The sequence below is a fragment of the Daktulosphaira vitifoliae genome, unplaced genomic scaffold (genome assembly GCF_025091365.1).
Source record: "Daktulosphaira vitifoliae isolate Bord-2020 unplaced genomic scaffold, ASM2509136v1 Scaffold_2, whole genome shotgun sequence".
Lineage (NCBI taxonomy): Eukaryota > Metazoa > Arthropoda > Insecta > Hemiptera > Phylloxeridae > Daktulosphaira > Daktulosphaira vitifoliae.
Genome location: NW_026099573.1, coordinates 26,075,384 through 26,101,196, shown reverse-complemented (window position 1 = coordinate 26,101,196; position 25,813 = coordinate 26,075,384). Strand labels below are relative to the sequence as shown.

General features: G+C 36.1%; 1 protein-coding gene across 2 annotated transcripts; it reads right to left on the bottom strand.

Moving 5' to 3' along the window:
- Positions 1–201: 201 nt before the first annotated feature.
- Positions 202–25,434, bottom strand: LOC126900006 (hemicentin-2-like). Of its 2 annotated transcripts, XM_050675343.1 has the most exons (11): positions 24,734–25,433; positions 8,216–8,434; positions 7,301–7,531; positions 6,723–6,847; positions 6,168–6,342; positions 6,005–6,102; positions 5,692–5,893; positions 5,475–5,623; positions 5,200–5,386; positions 4,913–4,972; positions 202–1,423 (listed from the first exon to the last, which is right to left on the bottom strand). In XM_050675343.1, exons 1-11 carry the CDS (start codon positions 24,846–24,848, stop codon positions 1,308–1,310), a joined length of 1,677 nt encoding a protein of 558 aa, XP_050531300.1. In that variant the 5' UTR covers positions 24,849–25,433; the 3' UTR covers positions 202–1,307. The 2 variants fall into 2 exon arrangements, with proteins under 2 accessions (XP_050531300.1, XP_050531301.1); XM_050675344.1 differs by lacking the exon at positions 4,913–4,972 and having other exon boundaries at positions 24,734–25,434.
- Positions 25,435–25,813: the final 379 nt, after the last annotated feature.

Genomic DNA, 25,813 nt, shown 5'->3' with positions numbered 1-25,813 from the left:
ATTTGTAAATGACAATAAAAATTTTACTAGCAAATTATTACTGTTTTTTTTTGTGCTCATCAGTATGCAAGTTGACAATCCACTAAAAATAATACATTAATGACTGTCGTTGTATTAATATAGCTGTCTGGTGTATAATTTAAATTGACAGCAGAGCATCCCGAATACAATAATAAAACGTGAGAAAAACAAACTATTAAGTGAAGTATTTGTTAAAAGTTTTATTTATATATTCAACGTTCCTGTCGACATAATTTGAATACAGTAACTATGTAGTTAAGATATCCAATATAATGATAGTAATAACGCAAATATTATGATATACACAAATGTTGTATAATAGTAGTAACTAGATAGTAGTAAATTTTGGCGATATAATTTTTGTATATCATAGCAAAAAAAAAAAAAAAATCACACTTAAACTAAAAAATAGAACCAAAATTTTACATATTATATATAAGTTACATAATAATAAAACATATTAAACTAATTGTAAATAGCATAACTAATAAATTCCAGTACATATCCATAAAAACATGTAATCAACGCTAATATACAACATTAAAGCATCATACATTTTGATAATTAATTTTGATTATCTTTTACATATAAAATAAAAATTTTACAACTATATAATTATACATAACTTGCGGTATAACTTCAATATTGTTGTGCGTTTCATTTTAAGCTATTTTAGAATGAAGTTTAAAAAATACTTATAATATTGTAAAAAGCTTTAAAAATATAACATTATAATTTCATTATATAAAATACATTTTTATAAGCTCGTCGTTCCAATAGTCGAGTGTTTTTTATAAAAATAATTTATAAAGCATTTTAATAAATCGAGGCACTTACTGGTGTCAATTACAATTTGTAAAATTTAATAAATTTATCTATAATTTATATGATGCATAGGCTACATAAAATAAAGCTAAGCAACTAGTAGTTCGCATATTCTTCTTGAAATCTTTATGTATCTTATATATGGAACACATTTGGACAATTTCATAGCTTAAGTAATAATTTAAACAGCAATACGATGACTTTATCAAATAAATAAAAAAAAAACATTACATTTAATAATCATAATAATAAAAATAATAATAATAGCGAGAACAAGTTACAATAGAACGGCATTCGTGGATGACGCGTTAAAGATACTTTGGTTTTATTATTACAATTAATGGTCTTACAAGTACTACTCTGCCTATTTTCCATAACATGTAAAATATAATAATACAGTATATCAGGAGCTGTCAAAGATTGTTAACCTATACTATTACTGGTAAATGGTGTTTAAGTGTTCAACACGCGTTGTTGGTTCCTAGGTGTCGGGCCACATAAAGAGCAAACGCCATCGTTAGGCAAACATTAACAGCTGAATAACTCGTTGACGATGCTGTATCTGAAGTCGACGCTTCTGTAACAACCATAGAATAACAAATGTTAGTAAAAAAATATTTATTTATCTTTTTTTTTTTCATGTAGGTTTGTAAATAAAGAGTTTTACCGGATAGATACAACAATTTGTTTAAAACTTGATAGGAATAATAATAGTTGATAATTATCGATAAATCGTGCGAAACCGTTAGCCTGCTTATTAAAAATTTTTTGTAATATAATATTTCTAAAAGCTTTTTCGATGTGTAAAAAAAAACAATGAGTAATAATCCAATAATAGAGTTTTCGTTGATCACCCCTGGCGATTGTTGTTTTAGATGATTCATCCCAATCGCATAAAATAAATAAACAGTCAAATCATAAAATTTATCAAAAATAATCGTCTCCAATGAATGATCAATGAAGTTGGCTTAAGCCCAACTTTTGCCTGATGATTCATGTGAACCACGTAATCGCTGCTCAGTTATGAGAAAAATAAATGGATCTCAATTCGAATATGTAATTCAACATGTCTCGTTAAGATTAAAGGGGTCGAAAACGAGGGTGTCTTATGAATAAAACTGTTATGGGGGCATAATATAATTTACTATAAAAATGAAAGAATAATAATTTTCAACGTACAATAATAAAATCTAAAAAAACGGTAGCACAGTGGGGTCGCGGCACAGTATGGACGTGGTGTAGTTGGGACAAATATAGATTATATCTAACAGTGATTAAAATTACTATCATAAGAAACGCTTCGATGCAAATCTGTAAATTGTTTAATTTTAAGAAATTGGTAGATTATGTCAAAAGCAACAATAACTCTTATTCCCTTAATTTTATCCCAATTAGTTATTTGATTTATAATTATAATATATGAATAAATAATAATTAAAGTAATTAAATTTAGTATAAAATTAATATTCAATATTTTAATACTGTAATTTTTACGGAGATATTATAAAAATAATAAAGTTGTATATTTCTTTACTTTTAACGCGTATAAAAATTTAAAGGGCTTGATGCAATACTTTCCAATAAAAAGTTTTTGTTACTTATAACAAAGTTATACGATTTATACACTGGACTACAAGGATTTTTCATCAAAAACAAAAATATACTTTTCTAAATCAATTTTTCGCACTGTTTTCAAATGTGCAATTAGACTTTTTCTACCACTTCTAAGTTATAACATTATTACTTATTATTAAAAGATTAAAAAGATCAACCAATTGAGTTGATTGCGTACTATAAAATTAGAATGTAATTGTAAAAATCCATTGTTAATTCAGGAAAACCTCATTTTTTTAGAAATGATTTATATAGCAACATGTTACCAACAAATTTGGAATATTATAGTCTAGTAGTAGCACACACAAATAGAGTAAAAAAATTCTGATATTACAAAGTAAAATTATTTAATTTTGTAGTTGAACTTATCATATCAAACTTGATTCGTCAATAAATACTTTGAAAACATAAAAAATGAACGATTTTAATTTCTGTATGTAGAACATAGAATAAGTAACTATTTAATTGATAAATTAGAATTTTTTTTCAAATTTTGAGGATAATATCTTCAACTAGATACGAATTGTAATCATTTGACGTATCGTTTAAAAAAGTAGGTCAAGTAGAACAGAAAAAATAAATGATAGTCACAAAAAAATACCTTCTCAGCTTTGCATCGAAGCTAAAACTTATAATATAGTTAAATAATTTTAATATGAATAAGAATTTTCTTCTCACGAGGGTGGACTATAGTGATGGGATCCTCAATCTTTATTGAAGTTATTGAATCTAAATAAAATAAAAATCGAAGGAGTTATTTTTCAAATTAAAGTATATTACATAAGCTTTAATTTAAGATATATAAAAATTTTTCAGTATTTCCGGAACACTTTCAAAAGTTAAGTTGAAAAAATTCTACTTTCTATACGCATTTTTAAAAGTTTGAACCACCCTGTATAAAGGCAAATAAAAATAAAAAGTATGTCGAATGAAAGAGGTATATATAAAGTATTTATCGTTAAAGAACAGAATTGATTCATACATTTTTTAAAAAGTTATAGCAATATAAATTCAAAAATATAAAATCGATAATTTTTTCACGGAAATCGTACTTTTTTGTTTAATTTTGGTATCCGTTTTCATAGCGAAGACAAGTCCAGAGGTCAAATTTTTTTTATTTCAAAATGAAATATATTACATAAGATTTAATTTAAGGTGTATATAACAGTGTCAGTTTTTCTGAAATATTATCAAAAGTTATTTTTTTGTGAAAAAGTTGCCATTTTGAAACTCTTCCTGTAGGTTGGGGTAAAGGGTCAAATGTTCACAAAAATATATCAAATGATAGGTAAAGACCTCATGCATCTATAAAAAAAAATTATATTGATTCGGTCATTTTTAAAAAAGTTAAAAATATAAAAAAACGCATCATAGTAAAATTATACCTTCTCAGCTTTTCATCGAAGCTAAAGTTATTTTTTTCTCAGAAAATTCAAACTCTTATTACAAGTATTAATTATTTTCTACGATAGCGTATTATATAAAAAAATACATAATAAAAGTGACATCACAGTCATGATGAGTAAAATAAGTGCCGTAACCTTTCAAAATAATTAGACGTTTTATTTACGATGATGAGTGTGTATTAATAATTTTATTACTTTTTATTTTTAAATTTACGTGCACAGATAGAAGACCTATAATTTTGAAGTTTTTTAATTGGTAATATAAATGACTCATTAATATAAATTTAGAAAAATTGATCGAAAAACTTTGTTTTTCATGTGTATATTTTAATTACATTAAGATATATTTATTTACTATTTTCTTCTTTAATGGGTTTCGTACTTAAAATAGAAATAAAACCATCGAAGAAAATAAAGTTTTACATTTTAACTTAAAATATATTTTTAAGAGTATTCTTTAAACATTTGAAAAAACTATTATTATTTATTTTCTATATCATTAAACCAAAAACTTTAAAAAAAGCTCTAACTGACAAAAAATGGAAAACCAACACAAGTTTTATTTTAAAAAGTAAATAGACACACTAGTATATCAAAAAAAATAAAGTGTTTATATCATCTCGTTCTATGAGTAATCAACACGTATGCCAAATACCTTGAAAACGCGGCAATTTCCTTGCTTGTTTTTAAGTTATTATTTGTTCATTTTAATATTAATAAGTTTTCTTATACTCGACACGAATTTATGACCTACCAATCATTAGATTATATCAATAAAAGACCTACACGTGATCAAGTTAATGTGTAACCCAACAATATAAAATTAATTTTACCATGAAAAAACTAGTAAAATGTTTACTCAAGTGTCTAAACAAATTGTTCGGCTACCGCTTCACCGTGTAAAGTTAATATGTAATTAATAGACATTGTGCTATCAACGTGCAATCGATTTTTTCATTATGAAATTACATGAAAATTTTATCGTGGCGTAAAAAAATAAAAGTAATTTAAGCATTGATGCCCAGAGACCATAACTAACTACTCACTTATAACTTTATCGCCGTTTTGGTTTGGTATTTCGTTGGCATTTGGGTCTTCCATACCACCTACAGAGAGCATATAATATAAGCGTGCAAAATTACAATAAAGAAAACTCAATTAAAAAGCGAGAAAAGAATTAAATAACATTATGCATGCGAAGAAAATATCATTATGATTAATATTTTCATTATAAATACAAAAAATGTACAGTCGCACATTTATTACAAGTTATGTACAAATTCTAGAGGTGTCATGTTTCTTTTTATAGATTTATTTTTTAATATTCCCTTACCCGAAAAAATGGCATCGTTTGACCATTCGGACCAACCCTTTTCGTTTCGGGCACGGGCTCTGGCTACATAAGTAGCCGAATCGGCCATAGTGAACGTGTAGTTAATGCGGTACTTAAGTTCGTCGGTGGACGGATTTTCGGGATCGTGCACTTGAGGCTGATGTTCAAAAGCCTTCCACTTATCATCCTATAAACAAAGCAAGTTTATCGGTAAAAATATGTAAAGACATTTTAAGTTAAATTATGCAAACGTGTGAAAGCATAGGTTTGCATACTTGTTGTCGTTTATATTCCACTTGGTATTCCAACACTGGTGACCAGCTATCGACAACCCAAATGACTTGTGTACTGCGGCCCGCAATCGATGTGACTTCGTTGGTATCCACTGCCTTTGTTTCAGCCATTACCGGTTTGGCCGGAGAACCTGCATGGAAAAAACATTACTGATAAGTACTTAGATAATATTAAAACCGTTTTATAGAAGAAATATACCGGTTACTAAGATTGGGTCTCCTACGACAAATCCGTGCTTGTTCTCAGCGCGGCATCTATAAATGGCAAAATCTTCGGCAGAATTAATATGCTTGATTATCAACTTGTAAGTGTTTGTGCCGGACTCTCTCGAATCTTCATACTTTGAATTAACCCTCGTTCCAATTACCTCGATAGGTTGATCATTCTTGAGCCAAGACACCTATTATAAATCATCACATATTTAAGGTAACAGTGTCTATTGATTTTTTTAATTCTATTGGTAAACCAATAAAACATATTGGTCACCCATATAATTAGTGATGTACTTTACCCTAGGTTTTGGGAATGAATGAACGATGCAAGCCAAGGTGGCAGTGTAAGTTTCTCCTGTGTTAACAATTGTTTTTGGCACTTCAATTTCAGGTTTATCTTTAAAAATAATATAAATCGTTATGAAACAAGACGTTTTAAAGTAAACGAGTTTTAACACTTACAATTAACTTCCAATGGAAAACCTTTTCGGTCAGCACTGTGACTGTTCTCAGTTTTGCACTCATAGAAACCGGCGTCGGATGGCATCAATGACTCGATCCGGACTTCAGGTCCATTAGAGATAATGATAGTAGTGTTGTCGTTTTCGTTGGTGGCAACAAGAGTTTTCTTATTGGACTACAAATGATAGTATTGTGATTCAAATTGTAATGACAACAAAAGCTAATTTAAACATGATGGATACATCACGGACAAGAAACTTGAGAGGACAAACAGGAGCTAATACAACAGAGGTTAACGATAATACTACACAAAGAGTATAATTATGACTATTCAACATCGTTTATCCTGAGAATTGAAAAGGGACATCTGTAAAAAATTCGATGAAACACCCTAAATGTTTGGATGACCTTGAAGATTAAATTTTAGAAAACTATTGATACTTCAACATAACTAATGAATACCATACTAATTATCAGCAAATCTCGAGCGAAAATAGTCACAACAATAACGATTCGAAATAATTAAGGATTTTAATATTTTTATAAAACACTTACTTTGGTCCAGATAATAGTTGGGTCAGGTTTTCCAGTAGCCATACATTGAAGGTACAACGGATCACCCTTCATTCTTTCCAATTTGCTAGTAACTTTAGGATCTATTTCTGTAATACGTGCTGGCTCTAAAAGAAACGGTAAGCGTTATTTTTAATTGGATCAAAAGAAACTAGAAGACAGTTACTTCTTCCAGACCGACTTAACGAAATTTTAATTAAGTCATTATAGTTTTTTTAGAAAAATTATAAACAGACAGTCTAACAATGTTTTGGGGGGGTTTGTCTTCATAAAAGTGCTATTAATATCGCGTTCTGATATTCGGGACCTCACATACAGAGATCACTAACATAAAGAAACCTTAGTATAAACGGTATAACGGTTTCAAGTTAAAAACGGTTTTGGCCGCTTCGTTCGAATTAATATCTCCTTATGTTTTCGGATTTCTTTGAAAGTATTAACTGACCGGACATGAGAGCTCGAATTTCTACGATATCAACAACACAAATCGATGTCCACGTGGTTCGTTTAATTGTTTTAATTTACCTGTTCGTTAAAAATTAAGTGAATGTTGTACTTACGGGTAACGCGGAGTGTATGAGTTATATTTGTTTTTTCCGGTACGCTTAACTGACACGAATATTCTCCGGCGTCATCGGGAGTGACAGATTCTATAACCAGAGTGTATCCATATTCATTTGGAGGCTTGAACGCCTTTATTCGGTTATTATTGAACATAAAACAGTGTTGTTCAGTGCATAAAGTTTTATTGTTGTTGACCCACAACGTAGCGACAGTATCGGAATCATAGTCTGAAAAACATTCACACTATTAATGAATCAGTAGTCAGAAATTTTATTTAGGTTAAAGACTTTTTTTAACTTATCGCATACTCTTACTAGTGTTTAAGTTATATAATTTTAATAATAAAAATATGGGTAGGCTATAGCCCCTTTAGCCAACTCTTGACTATACCACTGTATTGAAAGACAAGAGAATACTTTTGATTAATAATGTAACAGTTAAACCTTATAACAATAGGAACATTACCAAAAATTGACATTCTGATTAAATAAGAACCTTTTTATTATTATGTTTTTTTTTTTTTAAGAAAAATTGTCCTCTGCTTGTAAAATTTTTCTTAAAAAAAAAACAGTAATTAGTAACTCAAAAAACTTTCTCTTACTACCAACATGTCAAGAACGATAAAACTACTATACCTACAAACCTTATCTCACGTCTATCTTTAAAGTAGTCGGTTATTATGCCTAAAGACTTATCTTATCATACATAAATTAGTTGGTTCACTTTGATGAACTTTTTTTTATTTACTACAACCAATTAGACACACACTAGTTTTATTTTAGCATTAACTCGAGAAAATTCACCTCTTCTTGCACATTTATTTTCGAGATTAACTGATCTCGTACTCTTAAACGGATTTTGAAATCTATATTGTTTAACCCGAAAAATAACCGACGCCAATGAATACTCACTCAATTTGCATGGTAATTTCACAGTCGTGCCTTCTGTAGCTTCTATGTTAAGTCCAGTGGTCAGTATGGTCGGTGGTACTGATGGTTGTTGATTTCCACCGCCTCCAATTGTACCGTCTTCGTCTTCATCGTTAGTAGTGTTATCACTGTCGGCCAAGTATCCCTCGTCGTCGTTTAGATTTTGATCTCCGTTGCCTACTTGATTCGGTCGGCAGTGAACTGAAAAATAACAAAACGCCCAAAATTATAATATGAACGCACATTGAACACACGACCGTAGAATTTATTATCGTAACGGTGTTAGAAAGAGTTTAAATGGGTAAAAAATAGGTGTGCGTGGGCGTCGGCGAAACATCAAACGTATAATAACTGGTATGTACACTATACGTCGTTATATCGTTGTTGTTATATTAAGCATACATGACCATTGATTTAGGCACAACATGTATGAGCTCAATGATTGTTATGTTTGCGGGCATGACGATTGTTCCAATAGTAATTAACCATTATGCACACACTAACGTGTGATAATAATAATAACAATGATAAATAATTTATTATCGGGCCCCGTGTGTGTCTGCTTCTATTATTGTTGCACAGGCGTCGGCGGCAAACCAGTCCTTTGTCTCTCCCTATAAGGTGACTCGGGATCTCAATTATATGATAGTCACGACCGTCGTGGAGACGTCGTCGATCATAAAATTTCGGCATCCGACAGACGTGCGCGATAAACGATCCGATCGGATGATTTACTTGAGATTTCTATGTATTCCAAACACACGTGATACTACGTCGAGGAATTTCTTAGATTCTATTACGATCAGTTTGCCTAGGTTTTTTTTTTTTTTACATAAATATTGTAAGAACATTTATTACTATGTTCTTACTACTTATATTATACACGTTTTATTTCCATTTACTTAATTCGTAATACATATTAATTAGCATAGAGGGAGATGCTGATGTGACAATTCTACTCAACTGTAGTCCGGAGCTACTGACGTCGAACTAACAAAGGGCAGCTGTGTTTTAATGGCCGTTATAGACATAGTTTTTAATGCTATTACTTTCGTCTTATTTATATTATTAATAACTTAACTTGTCTTATTCAGCGACCCGTCTATCGCCAATTGTCATCATAGCCAACCGACTCCGTCTCACTTGAATATACCTACTAACCAACCGTACTAGGATTCAGGTCAGACGTATTGTACATTATATATAACTTATACTTACTGAATATCTAAAATATAACTTTACCTTGTCGTTGACATAAAACAATAGTTTAATTTTATTTAATAATCTATCTCCTGTCACTAAGGTACACGATTGCCTGTGTCTCCTACAGGTATTTAAAACTCATTTAAGGAGTTAGGGACGATATTTAGGCAAACGTCGGGTAGCTTCCGATTCTTGGTTTTGACCAAGATCCTCAAGTATTAAACAAGCCCCTAACAATATATCATCATATAAAGAACTTGAATTATCAATTTTAGTTGTCTGAAAAAAGATTCTTAAAAATTTGGTACGACTACTAAAAGGTTTATTTATAAGAGAGATCGTCTGGTCGACGTTTTTTTTTATCTCAAATATTCTTCACACTACAGGGGATTTAGAGAACAGCAAACATAAAATAAAGAATTTCATTAACATCCAAAAACAAACAGATCATCAATGGATTTAGGTTTCGTTATCTACAAAGACACACGATTCAAAAATGAACTTAGCTATGTTATGAAAGAATTTTATTTATGAATATGTCTGGTATTTTGTGATACTTATGTTTATAAATTATTTCAAACTTGTTCACTTGATGATTCATTGATTTTTTATTCGTTTAATTACTGTAGTTTATTTATTGAGTTTTTTTTTTATTGCATAATATACTTGATTGGACAGAAACATAAACACGAATTTCAAATAGTCTGTATTAATTATTAGTACAACGTCGTAAGTGATTATGGTTATAAAACGTCGAGGTCTATCGATGTACTTCTTTTTTTATGTTTGTTAGTCGAGTCAACTAAATAACTCAGTTTTGAAAACGCCTTTCGTAGCTCAGTTTTTCATTTACCTTCTATGTAAAACACCTCAGAACCAATAACAAACTATTGTGCTCAATTGGAATGTAATATGTGCGGAGTGTAATATAAGTGTGCAACACGATTGTAGGCGATGAGATACAATCGATAATTGTGAAATGTAAACCTATTCAATCAATTTAATTATTAGTGCTAGTCAATGGAAAAGAATTTGCTGAGTAAGCTTTTGATGTGTCCTCCAAACCAAAGTAGACAACGTAACGTTAAAAAAAAAAAATTCTGAACAAATTCGCTTTAACCTATATTGTTTGTTTTGACTATTTGCCAAGTGTAAAATGTCTCCTGTTTACGACCCGAAGGGTTATTAAAAATATAAATGTTAAAGTACTTAAAATTACTCTTTTTACTACAAACTGTCGCCAGTTTTATTTCTAAAAACAACATTAAATGTGTTTCGAAACGGTATACGAAGACATTAATTTACAATAATCCACTTCCTGTGATTTTTGATTAATTAAATGTCCCCGACGACAGCCGCTGGATACGAGGAAACATTAGAGATTTTTCTATTTAAGGGGAAGAGTTATTGCGTTAGTAGCTCGTGGGCCGCCTCACGTATTTGGATAGACTGTTTGTAGATATAATATCGAAATGGGAACGACTACGTGTATAGAACGCTCGCTGTCAAATAGCATATTAGTTCATGTTGTTTGACAGATAACGAAATCCGTGAAAAAATGTCTTAAATATTTTCAAACAAATTTTTTTTTACTAAAAATATTTCCGTGTACATTTAGGAAGACTTGCTATAATCCCTTGGACTAAAAATAAATAAACTTACTAAATATTCCTTTGAAAAAAACGCGATTACAATAATGGCGTTTCTATTGTGTTCCAATTCATTTGGGGCAAATGAAACGACACGCGATAGACTGAAGGTACTAGGCGAGGTTTCCTTGGGACATCAATTAGACTAACCGGGGCAGAGGCGTTCGTTCTCGTTTTACGAAGCAATCGATACCAAATTCAGTTCACAGCAGTCAAACCGGCAAAAAAAAAAAAAAATGGGCGTTGTACCCGCGAATAGTCACGAACCGATGAGGCCTGTCAATTCGAGCAACGATTTCGGATTAGTTTCTCGGGAAGTCAATGATACAGTGAACTACAGGCATATCTTACCTTGGTTTGTGCACTGTCCATACACGATTTATAGCACACAACTCGTGCCCTATAAATCCAATGGAAACGTAACAACGTTTTTTACGGTTATTCGGCACCGGCTTAGCAGTTTACGAAGGCGGTTAGCCGCAATAACAACGTTGCCGCCGCCGTATTCTTTCGGCTTTCCTTTAACAGTTACTATTTTTCACCTACCGAGTTTTATGTAAGTACACACCGTTTTGTGTACACACTTTATTTACCTGGCCGTAAAGGTGATAAGTACACAGCACATGTGTACTTGAGAGTGGAGACGAGGGGGTCGGAGCAGCGAAAACCACGACGAACAAACACCGACGAAAAGCGATTATTAATCCGCCGTTGTTACATTATATTACATTGGGCGTAGTGGATTACACGAAGACAGGGAAAAGGAGAAGAAGACGAGTAAATGACGGGGCGTTGGCTGCTGCCATTCGATACTTGCACGATAAAAAAATACGTGTACACACTAGTGTGTAACGACATGGAGAGGCGAGCCGTTAAAATCAAAATCTAATAACAAATTAACGAGTGGTAAAAAAAAAGGTCACCTATTGTGGCCGAACGGCTTTCCATAACGAGTTAAAATTAACAGAGCGTGTAATGGCGACCTTTAAAGAGTTGAACGCGGAGCATAAAAATAGAACTCTGGCTGCTTTACGAGGGTGTGAAAGAGCACGTGTGAGATGATAAATATAGAAAAGTGTCCCGGAAAATTGTGATACGCGTTTTTTACTCGATAACAAATGCGCGCCGATTGCGTCACGGCGAAATTAAACGATTAATTACCGAAAACGCCTGCTGGTCAATAAAGGTCAAGCTAATGGTTTATCTTTACGATTGATTTGATTACTGCCTCCGCCTCTAGTTTGACGATTGCCATGCAATATTCGGTTTGCGCATTACAAGTTTGGGGCACAGAAATAGGGGTGGGCTAATAACGGCAATAATAGTAACAACGACACATGTGAGACAATACACTGGCGGAATACGTCGCAGTCGGAACGATTGGTCGATGCTCTTTGTACGCATCTCTGGAGAGTACCGAAATCATGTGGCGGTTCAACGACCTACGTTTCAAAAAAGACAAAATATAATACAAAAAAACCATACGGCCGAGTGTAGTCACAGGGAAATCATTAATAAATCCGCACGTATAGTCTGACGTCTGGCGAAGGATAAAAAAAAATGTAGATTAACAAACACAATACTCATACATAATATATAACTGAATGGTTAACCGCTATTTGTCAAGGCGAAGATTTCAACAAACGACTCGATTGTTAAACGGCAATGTGAATTTTTACACATATTATTCAAGTTTTTTGGTCTCATTCGAAGGTTTTTTTAGATAAGCTCGCTGGATTTCGACTGCGTCGGTGGTATTATGTTGCTACGGCCTCATTTCCATCGCAAACAAACACAACAACAGCAATAATAAAAATTATTAATCATACAAGTAACACTGTGCCGCGTAAATGAAATGCGCAGCTCTTATTTGAGAACGTGTCGGTTTTATTAACGCAGTGTATCCGTTTATTATCCATATGTCTGCAGCCGCCAGCAACCGACTGATTATCTTGATCGCCGTTCATAAGTATAATTAATATGGAAATTAATTAATGTGTGTAATGACTAATAACTCTGGAGGATTACTCGAGTAGCATACATAAAAAACAGTGTTTCGCAACGGCCAATAGGCAATAACTCATTTTGTACTGAAGTAATATTCATTATCGGTGAAAACGATAATATTTTTTATTATTATATTGTAGGTTGGTCGGTTTTTACGACGAGTATTGCACTCCGACTGCAAATATCATGTAATACTTTTAAAGATAACGAGAAAAAAATAATATGATATTTTTTTTGGTAACAACATCTCATCACATCCGAGGTCGAATGACGCATAATCGGTTTAGGATAACCAAACTTATTGTTTTCAAACGAACATCTCGTCAACCTACATGCAATAATCTCGTATGCTGACATCACACTTCATTATTTCCATGCACTCGTTACTTAAAATGATTGGCAAGTTGCAGGTGCAGCCAAATTCAGTCGTCTTTGCTCAGTCACGCGCGTGACTTTGTCAAAATTCCGGAGAAGCACATAATAATTGAATGCAGAAATAAAAACTGTTCACACGTTATCATAGTTAAAATAGGCATACTGTGTATAACACAGCTGACCCTAATTTTTCATTGAATTAACACTGAGTAATTTCTTTTCCAATAAAGATTCGAAGACAACGTTGAACATTGTTGACTGCTCATTAAACATAATAGTAAAAACCTGTATATCAGACTGATAATTATTTGTGAGCTGAGCACGATAATTAAACATTCTGTACTTAATGGCTACGCATGGCTTGGCCTGGTTGGCAACTGCTTCGATCGTTAATTATAAAAAAAAAATTGAAATTTTCAACGCAAATAACCACATTTGCGTTGAGTGTTTGGAAAATCGCTTCTATACACTCAGTTTAATGAAATATATGGATTCTCGAGTGTTTGTTGTTGGTTTTGTGAGGGTCGACATTTGTATTATTTGCTAAAAACTCTATTGTTGTTTGTATTGGGTCTGTAGAATTAGTTAAATGTAGGAAACATAGTAGCATAACCAGGTAACAAAAAAAAAACGAGGGGATGAAAAAAGGTGTTTGTTAATGACCTATATTGTTTGGCAATGACAATTTTTTCATAGCGTATCCATTAACGAAAACGTGAAAATAAATCAAATTTCAAAACACCTTGTATAGTGTAATTGATTTTTTTAACGCAACTAAAAACAGATGATCGATTAACCGGATGTTATGGTTTTTTTTTGTAATCGAGTATACGCACACTGTGATATGGCGCTCAATTTACAAACCGTTTAAGGAAAAAACCAGTGTAGTTGATTCGTTTGACTTGTATATTCATTCATTGGAACACACAAGATTTTTTAGATGTAATTCTTGAGATTGTGTGCTTCGGAATACATTAGAGTTATTATTATTTTTCCACCTCGACGTTGGCTGCATACGTTTATGCATTTTATAGTTTTTTAGACCACATAAACTGGAAATAACATCTATCAGACTACGGAGTGCGATGTGTATTTCAATTAAAACGCTCTTTACTGTCATGTATACGCATTTTAATGTACGACAATAGTATACATTAACACACGAATGAAAATATCATCAAACAGTTCGAAATTGGATAAGATTGAAAGCCGGACGGTGATTATGTGGAAGAGTGAAATTATGGGAAGTAAATACACATACGAGTTCAAATTGCATTGGAATTTACTTATTTTTTAACAACTCGCTGTAAATCAAATGAAAATATTGGCTTCGAAATGACTATCTCGAATAGCATTTAAGCCCCGCTGATAATAATATCGGAAAGCATCAGATACGCGTGCCAGTTAAATGTGGAACGGGCAACTCGTTAAAAACGTATTATTCACTCCGCGTGCACTACATGCGCGAACAAATTAGTTTTTAGCGAATTTTTTTCAACGGTTTATTTTTAAAACCCAAGTGGTGATCTAGGAAGGCTCCGTGCAGAATTTCTCCGCAGTATGTCGCGCATGTGACAAAGCCCTGACGACAAATCCAACCGTGACAATCGGTCCGTCTGATCTTTCCGTACACACTCGCAAATCAATGGCGACGACGTTCGTGTGCAATATCAATGTAACGACAGTGGATCGGCTGCTAACCGTCAAAGGAACTGTTATTAATATTTTTTCGACGGATCTTAAACTCTAACGAAACCGATGTTTTTTGGCAAATGTCACCGGGTCGGCGGAGAAACGCGCAAAAAAAAAAACTCGCATCAGACATACCAATGAATTGTGCCCCCACGCGGGTCTATATGTGATACACGACGGTGTCTCGTTATATTTATAATATACTGCCGTAGTGCCAACAACGATCCGTTCATTGAGAGAAGCAAAAAAAAACCGTCAATGTTTTCCATTGCGCTCGTATGCATTCGGTTTTTTAATCTTTTCGTCTGCCCAACAGACGTGTCGTTTATAATTATTCCGCGTCCGAACACATTTTCCCCTTACTCTGTCTGCCACCCGCCCGAGCAACAACAACGTCCTACGGCTCACACGGAGCGAGACACGATATTGTATTGTACACATAATAGGTATATAATAATGTGATATGATGTTCAGTAAAAAGACTATGTCGAAATTCGGTTTCGGCTACATTCCTCGCGGCCGCTCACACACACTCGCTGGAACCGCCATACACATACATAATGTATACACAGTGTCAAACACCGCAGTGTAATCACGTGTTCCAGTGGAGCGAACCATGGCGCGCACGCGCAATACAACTTCACATTACAATATCGACACATTGTACTAATTCGTAACGCACAGAAACTATAGCTGCGCCGCAACACTTTGACAAAAACGCGTTGTATCGATTCGCGGCCAGACAAAATTCTCGGCGACAATCGAATTTGTTGAAGAGCCGTCTGTTCGAGACAATTCGTCGCGTCGGACGGACAAAAAAAAACATGTGCCGTCGTGGCTCTATCGGTCTGTGAGAACGCGCACAGTTCGGTGCCGGCAAAGTAGCGTTAATTGTATTACTGCGGTGGTTGCGGGTCGTGTTCGCAGACACGAGGGCATTATTGTTTTCGGCGCGCGCGTCATGTGGACAGGGTTGTTTTATTGTTGTGCAGACGCAGGGCGAAAGACGCTCGGGACGTACCGCACCCCGCACATGGACAACGGTGTTGGCTAAGAACGGGGCCTCCGGTTGTTTCAGATAAATTCTTCCTGCGGCCGGCCGTACCGGTCAAACGAGTGGCTTTGTTGGTTTTATGGTTTTTTTCCACGTGAACCGCCGCCACCTGCACGACCGCTGCCGCGCCCACAGCTAGTCGTTTCGCTAAACACGCCGAGTGTTAAAAAAAAATATTATTCCGTTCAAAAGATCGCCTTGCCGAAGGTTAACACTCGTGAGATCACGACTGTAGAGACGACGGTGATGTCATCCGAATAATCTTCGTACAATATGTAAACGACTAGGCATCGGTTGCCGGCCATATGCCCCCCGACGGCCCGCATACATACATTACTTAGTATTTTATTGCATTTCGGTTTTACAGCACATGTCGGAACGAGGATTGCGTAACGCACGAAAGGACCACTGTATTCATTTTTTGTTTTCAGTGCGTGTGTTTGTTCTCTCAACGGTAATAGGCGTTTTTTATTATACAAGAGACGATATATTTGCGATGAAAACCGTCGACTAGATAACCGTCTGACCTTTCATGTGAAACGTAAAGCGTCCAACGTAACAGCAACGTAGAACTGTATGTGAAATAAAAAACACGAATACTTCCAAGAGCAACCGCAAAATTGAACACCCCATCAAATGGCGCCGATACTGTGCGGTGTTGACATGTGGTCATTTTTATTAACTATTACTAATAACGGAAATGTTAAAAAACACAACGCTGGAGTAAAATATGAAAACTGATCATGTTCCTCATCAATCACACGGTTATTGTAAAAATTGAAAAAGGTCAACAACTGAAATTCGTATGATGACAACAACACGAGAAAATTAAGTTCCAGAGTACTTTTTAATTTGTACTCGTTATTATAATTACAATTACTTTCGGAAGAGTAAAGATAAGATACGATCGCTGAACGTTACAAAACGAATTTTTTAGTACACACTTGTGTACGACGGTTAATAAAATAGTAACGAGTACCAAAGTATTAAACGAAGAACTAGCCAAGCGAAAATAGTCGCACGCAATACAATGTCACGATGAACGTATAACAGAGCACTTGTATTAAAAAACGCTCAACGCGTAGTAATTAAGGTTAAACATTGACTCATGAAGGCAAAGAAGGGTGAAAAAAGGGTGAAATGTCACAACATTGGTTGGAAAACAAACATTGTAAGGAGTTGTCTGTTCGGGGGAGACGTTTGTGAATTGAACACACACACACACACACACACTATAAACTAAACCATCAGAGTACGTCAAAACGTAGCGTGGTATACATTATTATTGTTATAATGTGCGAGGGACGACACTATGCGGTTTCGAGTTATGACATCACTCGGTAAGCATCTGGCACTTCTCCTGCACCGTGTGTTCGCCCGCGTACACGAACAGTTTTAATTATTGCCGCGTATAATTAACGTAGTCGAATCTCGTATGGACTAATAGGCCAATACACACGTCCCGAACGCGTCGATGTTCGGGTAAAATTAATAATTCTAAATCCCCTCGACGGTGAATACGATAAATACATAATGGCGGTTATTAAGGCCGTCATGACTTGGCGGACGAATGATCGCTGAGTGATATCGTATTATGTTGTACAACAGAGTCTGTGCGGTAATGGACGGCACGTGCTAAACGAACGCGACACGGCTGCCTTCGACCCGGAGGAGTTATTACCAGGATTAAGTATTATTATACAGTTATTATTATTATTATTATTGTGGATGAGGAGGCTGAAAAGAACTGCCCGTACGTGAACCCGTGTGCTCGGGCCGTCGTGCGTTTGATAGAAGAAATCTCCAGACGAATTTAAATACAATCGCCGCGGCAACACACACAACACACTATGCCCCACACAAACGGAATACATTATGCTCAACAATAAATCAATAGCGTACCAGATAAAAATGCACATACATATCATATCAGTACTAATTTATCGACCGTAGTGGAATTCTTTTGCCGCTTGTTTATTTAAAATAATTAAGCGCTTACAGATGGAAGCCAATAAACCGTGTTATTTTTACGCGGCTTTATCTGTTTGAAACGCGGCAGACGCGTTACACATAAATTGTTTCACACGCGTATTGTTCCGAGCGTTAGAAATTGGTATTGCACGGCCGCGTCCATCACAGACGACCGACATGGATGATGTCTAACCGTACAAGATAAATCAGATTTTTTACAGCCGCGGTGAACGCGCTCGCGGTATCGTCGACAGCAAGTGCAATTCAATTACAATTATCGTTGTGCGCCGCGGTAAAAATTGCCGATCGGCACAGGAGGTCGATGCGTTGTGAACTTTCAAGTGAGAGACGATAAAAAATTCGGCGGCGAACATGAATGGAATCTCAAACAGTCAACCGAATTCAAAATGCGCACAATGAGAATAATTATTGACGAGCTGAATACGCGCGGCAAGGAGTTGTATTACAGGGGAACAGCACGATAGGCGAAAATTCGAACCGACAACAATAACAATTATTTGTAACAACACTACGGACAGGAACAAGGCGAGAACGTACAGGAAATTCGAGCGCAATTAACAATAAATACAGCGGAATTCGAAAAAAAAACACATTTACAAATTACACAACCGATGGCGAGAAAAAATTCACCAGTGCAAAATTAATTATCGTCAAATTGAACGTAACATATGTAAATGGCCATGTAAAAAAAAAATCACAACACGTTTTATATTTGCTTAATGCGAACGACGCTAGTGTACCGAAAACAATGTCTCCATTAATTGAGAATCCGGGCTTTGACACGTCTAGTTTTTCATTATTTAAAACACCACTCTTTAAAAAATTGTTAAAAAACTATAATTTCGTTACGCACAATTAAATCATTACGGCGATTCGACGAAATGCTCAATCTTATAATTTATACACTACGGTCAACATCCAACAACCAATTGAAGGCTACACAAAATGTCCGTTGTAAAAATTAAATAATTTAGAAACTAGACGGCGAGGTGAGTATTGAGCTCCACCGTTACTTTGAAGTGATAACGTACGTCTTTGCCCCTTTCAAAAAACAACTTTGTAAACAATAAAAATAATATCACCGTAGGGTTGCCACGGAATACCGACCCAAAAACGTATCACTAAAATATCGTTTGGACTTCACTGTTGAGTATCTCGACCGTTTTTAGTGTATTGAAAATCAAAGGTTAAGGGGTTAAGACACGCATCGATTACGCGCAGATAACTTACTTTTTACAACTATCAAAGTGTTCGGTATTATTAATTTATTGTTTTATTGATTAAACGGTTATCGTTATTACGGCAATAAAAAATGTTCTATTGATCGAGATAATGTTGTATTTATTTAACAAACGTCGGCTGGGTGTGCATTCAATTATCACCACAACAATTGCCTAGTACCTTTTATTGGTTTGAAAAGGGGGAACCGCCGGCGCATGGAAAAGCACGTATTTATGAACATTTCTGTTGTGTGCGCCCTCACTAAGTCGACCGTTGTTGGGGTATAATTACCCCGGCCAAGGTTTGTACACGTGTAATCTCGCGGTACTCACTCGGCCGGCGCAGATAAACCACCGCGGCCAACGTAACCCGACATAATAAAACAGTTTTTTTTTTTTAAAACACGGTCGTTTGCACTCAATTACAGACTGCCCGTGTTATTATTATTATTGTTTATTACGTAAACCGTATAATTATAACATGGATTCGTTATCGGATTCACAAAAATAACGTATTAAGTGATTATGTGTTTAGTTGCATTTCACAAATTGTAGTGTACGTTTAATACGTAATTATTAGTATGGTCGTCACGGTAGCCGGTACAGCATCTGGCCGAGATGATGCACATAGGACAACGTGACGACCGGATATTGTGATTCGTCTGGAATCGATTTGGGAGTGTTGGCGACGTGGTCGAAATGTAATTGTATTGTCAAGACCCAACAGGAGGGAGATTAACGCCGTAGGGGCGCCACCATGGCAATAACGCGGTCCATATAAAAGGGTACGCGCATAAATTACACACGGGGAAAAAAACCTCGTGCCGGCGGTGCACTCGAGTGTAATGTCGAGATGGTAATCGTCCCTGATGTTGCTCGCTAACACAAAAAACCATTATAGAAACAAACTGTTGGATTTTCATTAGCCAAAAAACATGCAGTGTCAAGGGCGTACCCGCAGATCGGTTACACACCGCTCAGTCAACGACGACGTTACATAAAATGTGTTGTACTAGTGCTTTTTCGTTATTATTGTTGTTCGGTCTTGTGAGAGGAAACAATAACGACCGCGAGTCGACGACAGAAACGACTCGAGGGCGCGTTCGACGTTATTTCAGTTTTCCAAATACACGAGCACATAATAGTTGTAATAATACAAATTACTCGACTATTGTTCTGATCCGGCAAAGACCACCCGGTCGTGTATGACATCGTACACGGCACACTGCGTTCAATAATGTTATTAATATTGTTTTTCCGAGAGGCGTTAATTGTTTTATGGCATCGAGACGTACACGGAGAACAAACACAAAAAAATACCGAACGTTAGTCGTCGTGGTCGTTATTTTCCCCGAGAGAAAAAACAACCGTCGGGCACTCTCACTACGTTCACAATATTTCCGGCAGCAGGCGACGGATACGTTTTTTTTTAAATAATAACAATTAATTATTCACAGTTTATAAAACGAAAATAAACGTGGGCGGTTGTCTTCCAACCGTATTTAGTAGTAATAACAATTAAATTATTGTGGTATACATAAATATATCATAATGTTGTTATATTATAATAAAACACTAATATATGTATACACCCGTTGCTCTGGCCAGAAAAAAACCAGTCCCCTCGACTCATTCTAACGTTCCCCGCGATATCACGTTCGGTCTCAGTGTACACTGTAAAATAAAATACTCGCTTTCTACTTCTTGTAAATATCAAAAATAGTAAATTATAATTACCGGACACTATCTGTTACGTTTCATTTCAGCCGAATGGCGTACCAAAGTGTACACTTGCTGTAAATTCTACGACCATACGACTGATAAAACACGTGTAATTTTTTCAAACGTTTTGATTTTTAATTAATCCACACGATCGTGACCAATGCATTCGTTTACTCGGTACGTTAAACATCATTTTGTAACCACCGGAATTCCTCGTCGCACACCCGACCGGTGATCATTCGATACTCAACAAAAAAATAAAAATGTTTTACCTATTAACTGAATTACAGTATTCATCGTTGAAAGTATTGAAGTACACGAACATGGTGGCGGTGAAGGGGAGTAAACGATTTACTTGTTCCTCGCAACCGAAAAGTAACCACAGAGTAAATTGTTGGATCCTAAGGGCTACGAATAATACAAAAAAAAAAACTCAAGTCGACCGATACAAACAATTCAATTCATTTGCCCGAGGTCAATTTGACTTTGTTAGTACGCGACAAACGTATGCTCAGTGAACGCAGAAGAAAAACCATCCCATTAATTTCCGTTTGTCCTGCTCGACACGGCAGTCTCCCCGAGGACGCCTTCTTGGGCGGCCGTCGAGAACCGGACCAATCTTGAAATCACAGAAAAACAACAAAGTAAACAAGGGAAATGTCTGTAATAATAACACACTAATGAATGATTTCCTTGTCGTGTGGTTTAGCTGTATGCTTATCTGCATGATAATGCAATGCTCAAATTAATAGCCATTGCTCACTCATTGTAAACACACACCAGAATAAAATTTCGCTTGAAAGCATTTTCCTATTAAATGATAGGTAGGGCACCGGTGACATTTCCCTACGACGGCAAGCGCCCGGGCTAAGTTCCGGTTCTTTTCACGCCTTGCTATGGATACACACACACACACACACACATACGCCGCTATGTAATGTCATAAAAAAACATAACAGTAATACATGCGCGCGATGCATTTATGTATAATAAACATGCAATCAAGTAATAGAAGTCTCGTCAGAGAGTGATGTGCGCTGCTATTTTAAAACTCTTTTCTTTCACCACTACATTGCCGTTCAGTCCTTTCTCGGTCCATCAAGAGATATTATTATATTAGTCATCGTCCGTCGCCTCCGTGTCGGATGTCGCCGAGGTGTGTTGAACCGCAATGTGTTATTATTAATATTATTATAATTATCAAAAAGATGGTTTCGACGACAGGGCTGGTATAAAACGGTAGTTGAACGCTAATGGGCCTTTTCCCCTCCGAGTCTCCCAAAAAACACACTCCCATATTATTATAAAATTAATATAATCGTGCGTAACAATGAAAACGAGGAGCGGCTGTTTCATTCTGTGTATAGTGTGTGAATGTATGTAAAACTATGAAACGGTTGATGCGACTGCTGAGAAATGGGATACAAACGCGATAGAATACATTAGAATAATAATAGGAGACTATACGGGCTCATTGAGTGCAATCGCACGAAGAGAAATTATTGGGATTCCTGAAGAAGAAGACAAAAATTAAAAAGCTTCATTTACCGGTTACACATATACAACTACACTTTACTATTATTATTATTTTATTATTATTGGCCGAAGGGCGGTCGCCACACCCTCGCTTGGCTACCGTCATCGTGCACATTTTCTGTGTCGTCGCCTGCTGTTGTAGCTCGCCAGCATCGAGCCGACAGAGGCACCGGAGAACTCTATTTTTAAACATACATTGTAAAAAATATGTATGTGTTGGTGTATGTATAAACATATACACTGGTAGAATCTAGAATGCAGCGTATGTTTGTAGAAATAGAAGAGCGCGTGTTGCATCGCTACGGCTCATCGTCGAGGACTTGAAGCTAAGATTTGGGTTTATTATAATAAAGTAATCAGATAATGAGGGTAATACACCTACACAAAAACCGTTTGTGTACGTATTATACGGGACGTTAAAACACGATAACAATTAATCCCGGACAAATTGAGACAACCCAGCGCATTGTTTGTTTAGTTAATTACGGACGTATATGTGAAGAATATAACCGAGTGCGATTAAAAAAAATAAAAAAAAAAGGCAGTAGTTTTTAATGGTGACAATGGGTTGTTCGGGGGAGGTCGCGACCCCGACGTCCGTGGCGTTCGATTAAGTAACAACATAAACAGTTATTCGGTCGACCAATAAATTGAGATGGAGGGCTATAATGATCTTTATATTATCTGAGCGGCGTTCAGTTTGCGTTTTGCTTTTAATTGGTCGAAATGAATCGAATTAAGACGATATTATTCCAACGAGACAGTCGGGACCGTTCTACGCTACTACACGTGCACTAGTTATAAAAAAAAAATAATAAAAAATTGGTGCCCAATATCGAAGAAAGTAATGAATGCCGAAAACCCAACCGTGGTCATGGCTACTTACGAATTCACGGTCACGCGGTCACCGCACAGCATCCCACAGGTGTACCGGATTCGACAATATAATCCGAGAGGGTCATACATGCACACATACGCTAACTGGTACAAAGAAGCCGACCGGTGGTTTTTTTTCTCTTTTCTGTCACAGAGGATATGATATTTGTTTTCCAGTGATTTCTGTACCCTCTCGACTCGGCTTTATTTATAGCAATGTTTTCTTGTACAAATCTCCAAAAATAATACACAGTACCCCTGGTGTTCATTAATCAAACATTCCTCCTCGTGGCAACTCGCGTCAGCGCCACCTCCTCGCCGCAATAACGGCGATACTTAGGGTTTATGATCGGAGACAGTCGACGACGTTCCCTGTGGGATTCGCACCGTTAATCGATTAACAGAACGTACTGCCTCGACACAGACGTGAAGAATATTATTGTCGTTATTATTGTCAGAAATAAGTGAACACGGTTAACCCCGTTAACAGATTGAACGTACGGGCCACCCTAGTTGCGGGTTTTCAATATCAACTGGCATTTCGTTAAAGGGCGACGACCGTGTAGATTTTTATTACTATCCGTTTTGTTTGGGAGGGAAATTACTTAGGCGTAGCGTATAGAAGTTACACAGTCGATCGATGTTTTTGTATGTGTCTGTTACTCTAGTAATTTACGGTAAACTACAGTCGGATGTCGGTTCAACGGCGTGTGACCCAACCGTACTTTTTACTTTTTGGGGGCGGCACAGGCAAATAATTATCATAGATGGCCGACGTTTTCATAACAGTTGTGTGTGTGTGCAGAGCCAATAAATTACTTCTGTAGGATTTATCGTTTGTGCTTTGAAAGATAACGGCAGACGATAATAACAGTAGTAACGTTGTTAGNCGTGTGTGTACAGGGCCAATAAATTACTTCTGTAGGATTTATCGTTTGTGCTTTGAAAGATAACGGCAGACGATAATAACAGTAGTAACGTTGTTAGATAAAACCATCGAAATCCGATATAACGGGGGCCGATTAAACGTAACGGAACACTGTACCGCCGAAAAATAACACCTTGTGCATTATCAATGTCGGACGGGTAACCTATTACCTACTACTACTGTTACTCAAATGTATCGAGTTGCTCATTAGATTATGATTGTTATTATTGTCATACTTGCGCTTACCTTTGTCGATTGATATCAGTGCCAGTAAGACGAACATCCATACAGTGCAAACAATCGTCGATCGCCTCTTGCCGGATTTCTGCGGAAGACGTCGACTACATTCTTCGGCCGACATGTTGTGCTATATTATTGTGTTCAATCGCTGCTGCTGCTGTGTAGTCAGTTTGGTTCTTTTTCTTCTTTTTACGGCGGCAGCTGCTATGCGCCTAGAGGTAGCAAAAAGGTATCAGCTGCCCGTATGGCGGCCAGCAAACGGTCGTGATAGTTAAGGTAGACCCTTCGGTGGCAAAGAAATCGAAACGACAGCACGACAGCAAACACGATGGCAGTAATTACCGAAATCAATAACAAAAAGTGTTAATGACGAGTGCGACATGCACCGGAGTATATGATCACAGCACGCGCGTTACATGAAAAAAAATATTTACCCAATTGAACAAATATGATAGTCGATCACGAATAGAGCACGGGCACGATAAATTGACACGAACTATTGAGGAAAAAAAAATGAATATAAAAAAAATATATATATTAAATTAAATTCGTGACGGTTACGAAATACCGCCGGTCGCCATTCACATAACACACACCGTAAGCCCGTTGCTCGCAGATAGAGTATTCAAACTACTATACTTAAAACATTAACACTGACTGTATTACCAGCGGGTAAGCCGTCTCGCAGCGCTGCCAGTCGTTTTCAAAACGCACACACACACATACACATTTTGTCGAGTGGTATTATTGTAAATGGCAAAGAGGGCGCAGCTGAGCCGCCGTCGCCGGCCGGCCGGCGCCCGGACTCAGTTGCCCCTTCCCTTCATCTTTTTTGTACCCGCGCCTGTTCATCCCCTCTTTTGTTGGTAAATCACCCGTATGCTCACATGCAGCGGCGGGTACAAGGGGAACACGGGGCACGAGGCACGGTTCACATCAATCATCCCCTCGACGAACCTCTTCACCACCACCGCATCATCATCACTCCACGCCGTAATTGTTGCCTCTTCCATCGTTGACGCAGTCAACAACGTTTTTATAAAATAATATTAATTATTTGCTCTGTACTTGAAATACATAGAAATA